The following is a 14,597-nucleotide window of genomic DNA, read 5'->3' on the forward strand; positions in this document are numbered from 1 at the left end:
ACCCACTAGCAGAAGAGAGTGAGAAGGAGGAGGTTGGTGTTCAGCCTTTACCTTACCCACAGCTCTTTCATTTCAGACCACACTCAGAAGATAATTTCTGATCTATTAGCAACTGCAACTGCTTTGGAAAAGGGCCTTTCTCTTGGGGAGTGGGGAGAGCACCACAGCACGGCTGCTGCAGCACAGCTAACCCAAGTTATGAGAGACATAAAACTGTCAGAAAAATCATCTGCAGAAACCCTTCAAGGACAAAGCAGATTAGTGCAACTAATGGTGTGAGTTTACTAGTGAAATGCCTTGGGGGGGGGGGGGGAAGAATAATGGATTAGCCTTTGGTGGCTTGAGGGCATTACCTTGTTTCTACCACAGTAGCTCATTAAATCTGCCAAGCCAAGTGGGTACAGGATGTGGCATTTTACAGTCCAGCTCTCCTTAATTAGAGAGAGGTGGCTTGGGAGCAGCTAAAGAGGTAGGTCATGTTTCAGAGGGTTGATGAGAAATGCAGGATTAAATCTGAGTCTCTTTGGGTCCAGGAATACACACTGTACTGGGAAAATTGAACACTCTGTGTGTCCCAAGAAGCTCCCTCCAAATCTGCAGCCCCGTGTAAAGCTGCAGTATAGCCTGTGGGGTTGTTGCTGATGAAATACCTTGTAAAAGATTACCACAGACCATTCAGCAGGCTTAGAGGCTAATCTCTAAAATGATCGGAGAGAGCTCGACTGATCCCACTGCTTTCTCTAAGGTTTAAGTGAACTTTTAAAGTTTTGTAAATTATTACTGTTTTTCTTTTTCTATGGGTGTAAAAGTAACTTAGGTTTCTTTGCAATAAGGATGTGGCCTGGAACTGTCACAGCAGGTCTCCGGCAGCACTGCTGCGTGGAAAGGGGAAAATGGAAAAGGCAGAGGCAAACAAACAGTGGTGACTTAGGGATGTGTAATCCTGGTAAAGTCCTTATTCTCTGCATTTCCTTTTGGTTGGCTCTTGGTTGGCTCTTGGTTGGCTCTTGGTCCCCCAGAGGCACCAACCTTATAGAAGACAAGGGGCTCAAAGGTTTGGAAGGAATTCAGGCCATTTGAATATGGCTTATGAATTTGATATGAATAAACAGTCAAGAATCTTTCATCTAGACAGGTATCAGCTAGCTTTATAGCCAACAGCTACAGACATGAAGGCTGTCTGTTTTCATTGGGAACATCTGATGACATCTGATATATTTTAGGAAGAGGTTTTATATCAGCAGCAGTTTGGGATGTTCAAGTTATTTTTATGTTAGCTTTACCACTCAGCAGAAAAACAAGTCTTCCTAAACTTAGACTGTGAACTTACACACAGTACCCTTTTAGGAGAAATACGATGTGATATGAAATAAGTTATTAAATTACTTTAGGACCACTTACAAGTGTTTTAAAAAGCATTTTAGTAACAACCATGTATCTCAATCTACTCAATTTCTGTTTTCTTTCATAATGAAAGTGAGGTTTATGAACATCAAATGTGAAGGAAACTAATGATATATAAACATCTCTAAAACTTGATCAGTATTATCCAGCACTGTAGTGTGCTGATATTAAGAACCACGTTTGTGAACTTTCAGCAAAAGAAAGAAGTAGTTGGATTTTGGCAACTAGCATTATATTTTTGTTGTTGTTGTTTAAAATTTTCATTTAACACAAAAAATAGAGTTTGATATTCCTCTGCGAAAATTGTTCAAAGAAGGTATATCAGGTGTAACAGGTGTATCTCCAAACTGGATTTTTTCCTCCAGTAGAATAAAGCTTCATTTTTTAACCCTTAAATCAGAAACTTAAATAAGATTAGATTTTTATAAGGGTGACGTCTGTTAAATACAAACCCTAAAATGAAGGGCTGTGCTCTTCAGTTGTAGCAAAAGACAATTTGTCTATTGACAGTAACAGAGTAGTCATTTCCCAGACATAAAAAAATCCAGTAGAGAAACTCTGCAAAATAATCTGGTTTAAATTCGCAGATTTAGTGTGTAGTGTTTACAGTGTATGTGAGTTTACAGGGCAGCCTGAAGTTATCGTTGCTATTTCATATCTTATATTTCCTTGCATTTAAGACTGATGCCAAATGATATTTCTTTATAAAAAACCAAACTTAATGTGTGAGGGAAAGAAAGGTAATGCAAGGCAAGGCAAGGCAGGGCAAGGCAAGGTAACAGAGGAATGCCTTTCTGTTTCCCTCTGCAGTATGGGATCATGTACAGGAGATGTTTGTTTTGAGAGGAAAAGCTGAGGGTAGGGCTTGGGAGCAAAAGGATTTATTGTTTATGAGGGAGAGGGAGATTAGCAGATCTTCTCAGTTGCTCCCAAAGGGGATATTTTTCTGGAAGCTGGAGAAAGCTTATCTGACCCACTGGGCCAGGACCTCTAAGCAGCAGTTTGGTAGCTGTAGCCTGCCAGCCCTTGCTCTGAGAAGTCCTCTCCATGGGCCCCTTCAGCATCAATAGAGCTTCAATACAAAATCCCTGCTACTGTCACTAACTGAAGAGCACTGGAAATGAAAAATAATGCTTGGTAATGTAAACAGCCCTAAGGACTTGTTTCAAACAATTCAGACTCATGATTTTAGGGAGGCAAGGAAACTCCCTGCAAAATACTATTTTGCATACAGGAGTCAGGAAAGGACAAGGTCACAAGTTCACAAGTTCCACTCACTTCTGGCTTTTTCCACTTTTATTACCAAGCCTGGCCTCAGCACTTTGGTTTGAGCCATCCTGCGGTGTGGATATGATAACTGTGATACGACACATGAGATAATTTCCCCTATTGTTGAGATGAGATCCTGGCTCTGTGACAGGTAAAACCTGAGTTCCCAGAGCAATGTGGATGTGCTGGTATGCATGGTCACACTCATATAACCACCTCCATAAACAGTAGGCAGCCATTCCCTCCCAGAGAAGGACTGCAAGCACTCTTTATAGTGTATTCCTGTAGGAATAAGTGCTCATTGTTTCCCACTTTGGGCAGTACTTCTACACATCAGTTAACAGTTACCCCTGCAACTCAGATGACCATAGACTTTAGATAGGGATTGTAGAGATGACAGGAGAGATTCAAATTCCTCTGTTGATGTTGCCAGGGTACAAGCATGATCACTGTTAGTAAAGGAGGGTAGATTAAAAGAGTTAAAGATGGTTTTAGGTCTAGTTGCTCAAATCAGTATGGCTCAGTGCTTAAGCTGAATTTATTTTATTTTATACAGGGTCTAAGATTGCCTTTCAAACAAAAAGGAGATAAAGGTGATTGCAGATTTGAACGCGCTGCAGATGACAGCCATTTGCATATTTTGCACAAGGAACAAAGGTGTCTTGTTATAAGCATCCGATTAAAATTTGAATAACAATGTTTTGATGAAAGGGAAGAAAGGAAAAGTCATAAGAGGACTGGAATAAGTTATGAAAATAGGCAAAAAAAGACATCTGTAAATATAACATCAAGAAAAGAAAAAACAAAGCAGAATTAAATATGAGCAAGAGTGGGAGTCTGAAAGACAAAAAGTGTAGTCAGCCTGACATAGTCAGGATATAGCTCCAGAAATATGTTTGAAATGAGAACGTAGGTTAGAAACTAGCATTACATAGCAAAACAGAAAGACATTGTGTGGTCAAGCAGGAACCAAGCAGTGCCTTACAGGTCATAGAAAATTAAGGAGCAGCTGTAGTTCTAGGCAACTGAGTCTGTAATTATAATGGCTTCCAAAACAAGAAGGTCTTAGAGGATTCAAACAGGGTTTCCAAAGAGAAAGTAACAAGAGCAAAATCTTCTGTGGGGAAGGAAGCAGATGCAAATTACCCTGTGCATCTCTCACAATTTCAATAAGTAGTAGGAAATCTTGAGGAAAGAACACGAGCTCTGCTATTTTTTCCAGAAATTATACATACTAATCTATGAGATGCATCATGTATCATGCATCTCACATGGAGAAATAGGACTACCTGAATCAGCTCTCACCTATCACTAACACATCTTCTTCTGAAAGAAAAATGTTTAACCAGAGAAGTTAAACATCTCATTAGTAAATATCATATCTGTAAGGTCCATCCTCAATAAACAGGCATATTACCTAAACAAACTGCCCAGCTCTTCATTTTACTTTGCAACAGTCAACCTACAAATATAGTCAACAGGAAAAAAAAAACACAACCAACCAAACTCCTCCAATATTATTATCATCACTTCTGGAGAAGAATATCATCAAGCAGAAAAAAACCATATATTTAGTAGCTACAGCTACATAGATTTTCTGTGGGTAGCCAGTGATGAGACAGTTGGCCATCAGAAGTCAAATAAGTATCTCCTTTCAAGGACAAAGAATATTATTTAGGATTATAAAGAATTTATGATTTGCACAGTAAGACATGTAAGTGATACATGGTCTTCCATAAGTGGAAAAATTATCCAAACTGGAGCTTGCAAAGGCACTTGAGAATAATATTAATGGTGTTATAGGAAAAAAATCTTGGAAAAAGAAGTATTCTTTACAGTCCATACAGGTTTTTCTATGTCTATTTCCTTCTAAAAATTATCAAAATATCTATTGCTTTGGACTCCTTAAATAAAGTTAGTGTGTCTGTCTTTCTTCACATGTGCTATTAAACACTTCTGACAGATGCATGAATAAGAAAGGAGGTATTTCATCAGAAGATGCAGACCAAGATTTTGACCAAAGAATAGAGACCTCTCTTCCAAAACATGAGCCAAAATCTAAGAAAATCAAAACAATTTTTTCTTTTTTTGCTTGGGGCCAAGTTGAAACAAAGAGAAAAAGATCAGATGAGGGAAGTGAATTTGAATGGGGTTCATTTTTCCTGGCATGGTGGTTCTCTGGAATTGTAGTTCAGCTCCATCATGTACCCATATGGAAGGAACTATGTAATAATAATTCTTAATCAGCTTTCTCTTATTACTGTGGAATTAGGGATAGATATCTATTGTTTGATATGGTGATACGCAATGCGGGAAGACGTATTTGTCTGAAAGACAACATGAAATTGCAAATTCCAAGAACCATTGCTGACATTAAACATTTCAATTCATATATGTCAGAACAATAGTTTTAGATCAAAAGTGTCAAAATACATAGTTCCAATCAACAAATAAGAGTTTACAGCTCAAGCAAAGCTGATGAAAATTTCCAAATGGGAGTTGTTAAAAAAAAAAAAAAAAAAAGAGAAAAACCAAACCCAGAAGCACATTTAATTCTGTGTATTTTCCTAAAAACTTTTAAGGAACTACAGAATCTTTTTTTTTCTATATGTACATCAGCCTGACCAAACTCTTCCAAAGTATTTAATTTCATTATATCTCTCCCCAGAATGTTTTACCGTGGTTTTTATTCCACAACTCTTCCTTTTCCAGGATCCCTGCCAATGATGTCAAGGCTTCTGTGAAAAGTTGCATTGAACTATTTGCAAAATTCCAGCGGCATTGATGTTTCAAATTTTTTGATGACTTAAAAAAAAAAAAGAAAAGCATCCTATGATCAGGGTATGGCTTTTTAAGATGTCAGAAAGGTCAACTACTTCATTCAGAAAAGTGTGAGCTCATGAGGTCATCTTCATACCACTAAGTTCTGGGCATTTTAGTTTGAACTAGTGTTGGTAGGCTTTGAGATATTTATGCTGCTCTTTAGTCTATCTACTCTATGTATCATAAGAGAATTAAATATAGTTAATCCAACAGGTAATAATGTATTATTTTACGTTTCTGAAACAGCATGGTCCAGGCACCAGAATAATCAAGTAAGAAGCAAGGAAGTTGGTTCTTCCAGTGCCATATTTAATGACGCTGGACAGATCACCTCATCTGTTTAGGTCTTGATTTCACCCCCTATGAAAAGGGGATAATAATAAATTTTCTCTGTGTTTGCTTTGACACGTCCAGAGAAAAGGTGTCGCACAATAGCAAGTGATATAATTCCTGTTACTTTGCCTCTTCCATTTGAGAGAGAAAGGCAAAACCAGCAGCCCACCCTGTACTGATGCAAGATGATTCCTGTGCCACAGAGATCGTATATCTAACACAGGGAGCTAATCTGGCTCTGATAATCTTTTTGGGCGATCATCTGGGTTATATGTTCAATATAACTTTTTCAAATTATCTGGACTTCCTGGGGCTACAGAGCAATAGCATTAACTTCACAAGAACGGAAAACAACAAGTCTAGCTGTTCTGGAAAATTCTGAAAGCACAGATATAAAACAACACTATAAACAATAGAACACCGTGGATTTTCCCCAAAACTTGAGGGGAAATCTCTTCTGCATCCCTGAGGCAGGGTCGGGACAGCTCCCAGGGCAATCACGGGATCTGCTCGCCGTGGCGGGATCTCTCCGTGGTGCTGACATTCTCCTTCGCTCCGTCAATCGGAATTAAAACCTCATTAGGTAGAGGTGAGGAACAGACTGTTAACGCAAACGTGGCTAAAAATCCTAGTTTGGGGGATCTAGAAATGTACAACTAGCTTCAGGTTTTGTTTTGGCAAACAGATGTCTAGCTATTTTTTTTAATAGTAGGCGGTAATGAAGATCTTTCCCTTGGCTAACAGCATGGCAGAGTGGGTTTTTCTTTCTAAAAGAATCTCGCTTATTAGTGGATCTTCCTAATCTCAGCTGACATAGTATCAGCTGCAATAGCCAAGGAAAACATTAAGCCTGCATATTTTTCATACAGGACATCATTAACACTTTATCTATGTAGAACTGCAGGAAGACATTCATTTGGTGCAAAGGTGAGTTTGAATTTCACTGTATTTGAGATTAAATCAACTGGCTCATGAAGTGCTATGGAAACTTGAAAGGAAACTCAAATGGCTCACCCCCAAATGCATAACTCATTTTAAATTCAGTACAGCCAACAATACAACGATCGTTTCCTGATTTACTTATTCAAAGAAAAGACCATTCTCAACAGTTTCCTGCAGCTGTGAGTTCTCCTTTGTAGCCACTTATTCAAGTAGTAATATGAAACAACTTTACTTGTCTTAAGAAAGCTAGTAGGAGATACAGCTCAGAAACTCTGACAGCCATTTAATTTTTCCAGTGTATTTATTCCTTTGGTTCATCAAGAAGGAAAAAGAAAAGTTTCTCTCTCCAAAAAAATTTTTTTTTTTACTTTGTTTGGTTATGATTTCTTTTTTAACTAGATAGAAAACCAGAGATGTCTTACCTGCCTGCTTTTGTGATGATCATCTCTGTCCCAATGTCATGAAATCTTTTCCAGAGGTCAGCACACTGCAGCTCTACCTGGATCTCTTCCATGGATGAAGGTGGAGGAGGCTGAGGGCCTGAGCCACCAGATGTAAGGTCGGAATGGGAGCCAAATGAGCAGGATGTCCTTTCTGTCAGTACCTCTGTGTCTGACCCAGTGCTCTGCTCTGAGTCTGCAAAGTAAAGAAGTCAGGTAAGATGCTCCAGTTCTACCTACTGTGAGTGTTAAAAGGAGGGAAGAGGGAAGTCAATACAGAAAGTGCTAAAGAATAGTACAATGCCCTTTTATAAGGTGTATGTATGTATAACACATATATATTTATGGTTTGTTGTGATTTGGGGCTTTGGGTTTCCAACATGATATCTGGCATTTTTGTAAAGTTTTAGAAACAGCTAAAAAAAAGGACCCTCAGCATAAAATAAAAATAGTAGCAAGCAATGCAGGGAATGAAGTAAAAAATATAGATTAAAAATAGAAATGAAAAAAAATTCATTCAATCCATAGTTTCAATCTAGGATTAGATGGGTTTATTGGAAATCTACATTACATTTAATTGAATATTGTCCCACACTACTATTGAAGAGTTGGTTATTTTTAAACAACACTTTTTTCTTTTTCATTTTAACATCTTTTTCATCAAAAACAATGAACAGGTTTTTATTTTGTTATTTGACAGCACTGTTTTGGAAATGTTTTATTTGCTCCTATAAAACTTTTTTTTGAAGAATGATATTTCCTGAGAAGATAACCATGCAGCTTTTGGTGAATAAAATGCTCTAGGCTACAGAAGAACCAAAAAAGGTGATAGTAAACATATGGAATATGTTACCAAGGAAAGTGATTGAAGCAAACTGCAGAAAAGAGCACACAACAACCTCTATGGGGGAGAAGAAGAAAAAGGCTTGCTCAAAAAACAAGCAACCAAACAAAAAAGTGAGGTTCAACTAGTTTGACAAGTCCAGGCTGTCATATTTGGTCAGGGAGCCATTTCTTTGCAAAAATATCTCATGAATGTGTTAGTTAGGTACGGTGTTTATATACAGCCCTCATTCTCATATTGTAGGGCTAAGATGAAATTTTGCAAATAGCAGTGTTACTTTGAAACAGGGTGCATGCCCACATTATATCCAATTAATTCACAATACATTCTGCAAAGCAATGTGTTTATGTCTTGAGTCTGATTTTTGACAAAGTGGCATCAGTATTATATAGATGATTAACAGCAGAATGAAGTGATGTGACACACTCCACCAAAAGGCTCAGGAAGAGCTCTGTGGATTTCAAACAAGATTCAGAAGCACTATTCTTGAGTGTCCTCATTGATCACATAAGTACAAGCAATCTCAGTGAAGGAATAAAATGGCTATTTACACATATTCTCTGCACTTAAAAAAAGAAAGAGATATCCCTGTCTGCAAGGGAAACCTAAGGAGACAAAAAGTAACAATCTGTGCTAAAAATGTGATTAAATCATACCATCTAAAATTCCTTCCATACCAAACAAATGCCTTTAAGAACCCTGAGGTCATGGAGGCTGAGTCTCAGGTTTACAGTGTTTCTGAGAGACAGTGTCTGCAGGAGCAAGCTTGCACATCAGTGCAGAGGGCAACAGTCAAGAAGACTCAGGCAGTGAAGATGCCACCTGTGGAACCACCAGCCCCATCTCCTGCCACATAGAAACATTTCTGGAAAATCCATTTTGCTACAGTGGTATGGACACAAAGTCTTTGGCTGATAGTATAAGAGAAACTTCCAGTCCCAAGTGTCACCAGGAAGCATTTATCTTTTGTGAGAGCCCTAGGTGATATCACTGGACAGTGGACATTTTGCTCAAAGGATGTTTCCAGAAAGCTCTGTCAATTATTTAGACAATCTGCCAGTACAATGTAGAAATTCTGTAGGACACTAGAAAGGTTCAGGATGTATTGCTCCAAATCCATTTTGGACAGGGACTCCTTTATGTCTCCCACAGACTTCCAAGTTGGGCTGAAGCCTTAATAGGCCAATACTTCTAAAGGAGTAGCACAAAATTACCAGTGTAGGATTGTTACATAGAGACCAGTACTACACTCAAAACCGATGTCCTAGACACAAGGTGATTCAAGATAATACAAGACACTTGTTGAGGTTCTGTGGCCACAAGACAAGAGGTCACTATGCTTACGTCTTCCTAGGGATGGTTAATCACTTTGTCCTTCAACAAAAAGGAAGAGGATGCTTCAAAAATCACAGTAAGACCTTTCTATATATCTGCTTATGTGCTGAACCAGAAGTCTTATATCTTCTCTGAGGTCATAGAATCACAGAATTCACTAGGTTGGAAAAGACCTCTGAGATCATCAAGTCCAACCTATGACTGATCACCATCCCATGTCAACTAGACCATGGCATTAAGTGCCACATCCAATCTTTCCTTAGACACCTCCAGGAACAGTGACTCCACCACTTCCCTGGGCAGTCCATTCCAATATCTAATCACCCTTTCTGTGAAGAAATTCTTCCTAATGTTCAACCTAAAATAAAGCTAAACTACACTGAGAGTCTAAAGAGACTGGACCCAGGGAAAACCTTCCATTATGGAGTCCTCCTTCTAAAATGAGGCACCAAACTGTAGATTTGAATCTAAAGAGGCTGGTTTAGGCCACATCACTTGTGCTTGGTTCAGGCACTCAGAAACTCAATGCGTCCTCTGAAGCAGTATGGTAAATGGTCAACAGATGGCACTTGGCTAGATGCTGTCCCTGCATCATTCCAGTATTTCCTGGACAACTTTTCAAACTGGGCATGTGGCTGGAGCCTTGGGGTCCCTGGAAATTAGGCAGAACTGCACGCTGCAAAAAATTAAATATCAGAGGCTTAAGCCTCCTCTCACTGATTTTATGCTGATATCAATCCCATTGACTTTACAGACTTTTGGAGGGTTTTTTATTATTATTATGGAAGTGGAAGGAGAGCCACAACCTTTATTTATTAATCCCTTCCCCATTTCTACCATCTCCAGATCACCCTGGAAATCCTCAACTTATAGTTTCTTTTCATCCTCAAATTCCCAGGCTTTTTTTGGCAGATAGGAAGTAAACACCATCCTCACAAGTGTGGTGACTCTGAGGTCAGTATCCCCACTGAATGTCCCAAGATAATGGACAATATCCTGCACCAATACCATGTCTCCTGGGATCAGAACCTTCTTACACAAATCAGTGAGGTGCTCCTACCTGACTTCATTCTACTACTCAACAGGCTAGTGTTCCTCATGTAAATTCCTTGGGTTTTCATCAGTCTGGTACAAGAGGCAAAACAGCATGTGAAATGTTAAAAGACATTAATTTTCTAAGCAAATTCATACATGAATCTTCAGCAGAATTTTCACTGCAGCTGGAGCACAGCAAGGATAATGCTCCCCTTATTTAACCAATAAAATAAAAAAAGCTCAGTTTAGTCCTTGGTCATACCATGCAGCTCATGAACTCAACAAATGTTTTACTCCAAGCTAACAAAGAATGTAAACTACAGGAGTGAAAACAATGACAAAAACCTTATATACATGAAACACCACCTACCCAGAGGAGCCCAACAGATTTATTTTCTTCCTCTCATTACTTTTTTTTCTCTTTTTTTTTTTTTTTGTATACATGTAGATATCTAATGTAGATCCTGTCAGATTCCATTAGCGTAAAGATTTCTCTTGGGTGGAATGTGGCAGCTGTTACAAGCTGTTAAGGGTTTGGTTTTTTACTGTTTATTTTTGTTTGCAAGGTTTGTGAACATTTAGTGCAACAGGTGGTCCTTCACTCTCCCCTGCAGTTGACTTGCTGGCCATTAGGACCTGCCAACTAAAAAGAAGGTACAAAATCCTAAACATGTAAGGGCTAAGAAAATTTGGAGGACTTTGGGGGGTTTTGGGATGGTTTTCTCTTATCAACTCAGCAGAAATTAGCAGAGCTGATACCTTGTTTTGCTGCTGGTTGCAGACAGATCTCGAGGTTCTTTTCAGATTTCTAATTTTCAAGCTGGCTTACTGCCATCCCACAAAATCAGCAGCATAAAACCCATGCACATAGCAGTGCATAGCAGCACATACTGAAATCTTGAGACAAAATGTCACATCCGTATGAAAGTGAAAGCACAGAAACTCACTAAGTCCAAGCACTTCGGAAAAGTGGAAATTCATCTGACTGTGGTGAGTCAGCTGCTGGTGCAACTACTTCAGGTACACAACAGTTTTCCCCTGATTACTAATACTTGGGCAAAAGCTAAAAAAAAACTTCAGTAACTTTAAAAATACATGAGAAGTCTGGCTGTGGCAAAGACAGCATGAGCAGCAGAGGTGAAGCAAACTGCAGAAAAGTCTGGAGTTCAACAGAGACGTTCAAATTAGCATGGTATGTTTTGCACAGCTGATCCAGCAATTGCTCTTGCTGTAGGCAAAGGTTTCTATACACTTGGTGATTGTAACCATATGGACCTACTATACACAACAAATAACACAAAGATAGTTCTGCAGGTGTTCTTATATATTATTTTATCCCCCTGAACTTTTCCATTCACTCACATACCCTACTACTTCAATCATCCCTTCTTCCAGCACTAGGCCCATTATCAGCTTCATACAGCTAGAATTTATAACCTGTTTACCACAGATAATAGAGCTATAGAATGATTAAGGCTCAAAGGAACCTTTAAAAAATCATCTATTCTATCCCCCAATAATATTCATTATTATTATATTTGTGACTGCAGGGTGTAACCAATATCAGGATTTTACTGATATGGAGACAATACAAACTTTTCCAAACCAAGAACTTCCTCTATACTCCTGCTATATTGCAATCTCAGGCAGCAAAAAGAAGCATTCATATAATTAATTTCCAGCCTAAGACCTTTTTGTGAAACCATAGCAGGACAAAATGACATTAACATCAACAAGACTCAAAAAGACAAAACCAGAAGATGTAGAGATGGGGAGATGTGGCATAGACAAATGAAGAGACCTGATAACAGTCACAAGTGAAATCAATAGGAGACTAGCTGATTCTGAAGGATTGCTCTGGCACTTTAACTTCTAAGGCTTCTTCATCCTCCTGAAATGTAGTTTTATAAGGTGTTTTTGTAAGACCAAAAAAGCATGTAAGATACATTTAAAAAAGGCTGCTCCTACCAAAACTAACACTGAGTATAAGGCCAGTAGTGTTGTTACACATCTATATCCCCATGGCAAACACAACCAGTAGGAAAATATAAAAACAAACAGAAGACAAAAAAACCTCATGCTGGCTTTGACTGTAAATGCAAATCTTGCATCAAGTTGGCTATGCACTGCCAAGAACTGACTTATTCTTATACTGTTTTATTCTATGTAAGACTCAACAGAGAGACATAAGACCCAGCAAAATAAAAATCACTCTGATTCACTGGTATGCTCCAGCTGCTCTGTTCCACTCCAGCAATGCAAAACAGCTGTAAACCTGGTTTAACTAGCAAGTTAAATTGGGTTTATGGCTTCTTGGTATTGGCAAAGAAGTACAAAGCAGCTGGCACTTACTAGTGTACTTAACCCTGGGGGTTTGCCCTTAAAATTAACTTTTGCTCCAGCCAGAAGAAAGAATATCAGCCACAGTTAAACTTTAAAATAGGGGTTTTATCTCACAATCTATTGTAACTTTTTAAGAATGCCAAGAAAAAGAAAATGTACACATTATGCCAACATACAGTTTAGGACCAGATATTCAAGATACCAGCTCCAGTCCTGAGCTGCCCCAACTGAAAATGGAGATGTTGACTGCTGGGCTCTGAACTCATCCTTGGCAAATACAAATTCTCATTACAGAAGCGTAAGCTAGGTGGCCAAGCGTGTTCTGAGTAGTGTCACAGCATACGATTTTTTTGTAGACTTCATATGAAATCCTGTCTCTCAGGAAAACTGCCTGCAATTCATCAATCCATGCTTTAGACTACCTATCATAACTAAAAATATCCCATCAAATATATGTCAACAAAAAACCTGTCCTATAAACTTTCCAATCTATGGGTTTTTTGTTTAAAAGTAGCTTATAAGTATAATTTTTCCCACTAGAGGCTTCTGTCCAATCACATTTCAGGAGAACAAAATCTACTGAAATAGCGAAACTTGGACTCAGAGTTTGATGTTGTATTATTGTTTTCTGGAAAACAAAAATAGCTTGGGTCTTCAGTATGTCAGACTAGCTTTGTGGAAAATGCAATTTGAAATCTAAGTGTAGAGGAAACCAAGAAATTCCTAAAATTCCCTGAGGAGATTCTCTGCAGCTGTCAGTCAGAATTGACTTAGGACAAGGAATCACCAGCACAGCCTCACAAAAAGACTGCTCAGTAGCAAATATTTAGAAAGCCCATAAAAGAGCATGCAGAAAAATAATATTCGGTTAAATGAGAATTAAAAATAAAAGACCATAATACTGAAAAAAATGCAGTTGAACACGGAGAACAGCAACCTTTAAAAACATGAGAAGTAATAGGGGGAAAGTGGGATGTTATTAGAAGAAGGAGGTGAAATTGATGACAACTTTAATCTGGCCAAGATCCTGAACTGTACAGACTACAAAGAATTTGTCTGGCCCATGTCCAAGGGTTTGTGTAAAATTAAAGAGTGGAAATGCTCTTGAAAGTTAGGAAAACTAAAAAAAATAAGAGACCAGGCATTAGATACATTATATGCTGTAGCCTGTAAACATGGAGTCATTATTCTTATAAATAAAACCATACAACAAATATTTAGAGACCAACCCAAATGAAAATGTTGGCTCTAAATAACCACAAATTGTGCAGGAGTTTGAAACTAGATCCCAGCTCTGTGGCAGGCCCTTCCCTGATGGAAACGGGCACCAACTCTGGGACAGTCTGTTTCTGGATTTTGTGGCTTGGACTGCTCTCTGCCAGATAGGAAAAAAAAAGCATTCATAAAAAAAGGAAAACATGACGCAAGATTGATGCTGCAGAGGTATCTATTCTGTCTCAAACCAATGTGAAATTGTTGGGAAATTTATAATGCTTACAAAGTCCAGAAAATGTTGACCTTTTTGTAGGCATAAACACAGCTCAAACAAATGAAGCTTAACATTTTAAGTACATTAATATTTAGCTGATATTTGGCGGCCTACAAAACACAGGGAAAGAGACATTATATATATTTCCCTATACCATGGGGGTTATCATGACAGCAGTATCAGGGAGCCAGATGGACGAAAGAGTCCAATTCTTTCCTGAGTCCTTCTGAACTCTTGGTACTGCCGTCATGTGGCAGTGAGTTCCACCATTTAACTGTGCACACAAGTACTTTTTCACTTTAAAATGCATTGCCTTTATGGTATGACTGTCCATTTGCTG

General features: G+C 38.5%; 1 protein-coding gene across 1 annotated transcript in view; it reads right to left on the minus strand.

The window, feature by feature from the left end:
* Positions 1–14,597, minus strand: part of TBX15 (T-box transcription factor 15) — a 92,334-nt gene that overhangs the window by 32,090 nt on the left and 45,647 nt on the right. Inside the window, exon 2 of the mRNA XM_018074716.2 lies at positions 7,194–7,407. Coding sequence (XP_017930205.1) covers positions 7,194–7,407 — 214 coding nt within the window. The remainder of the gene's footprint in view (positions 1–7,193; positions 7,408–14,597) is intronic.

This window comes from Manacus vitellinus, unplaced genomic scaffold (assembly GCF_001715985.3).
Source record: "Manacus vitellinus isolate BGI_N305 unplaced genomic scaffold, ASM171598v3 scaffold_28_pilon, whole genome shotgun sequence".
In the NCBI taxonomy this organism is placed as follows: Eukaryota; Metazoa; Chordata; class Aves; order Passeriformes; family Pipridae; genus Manacus; species Manacus vitellinus.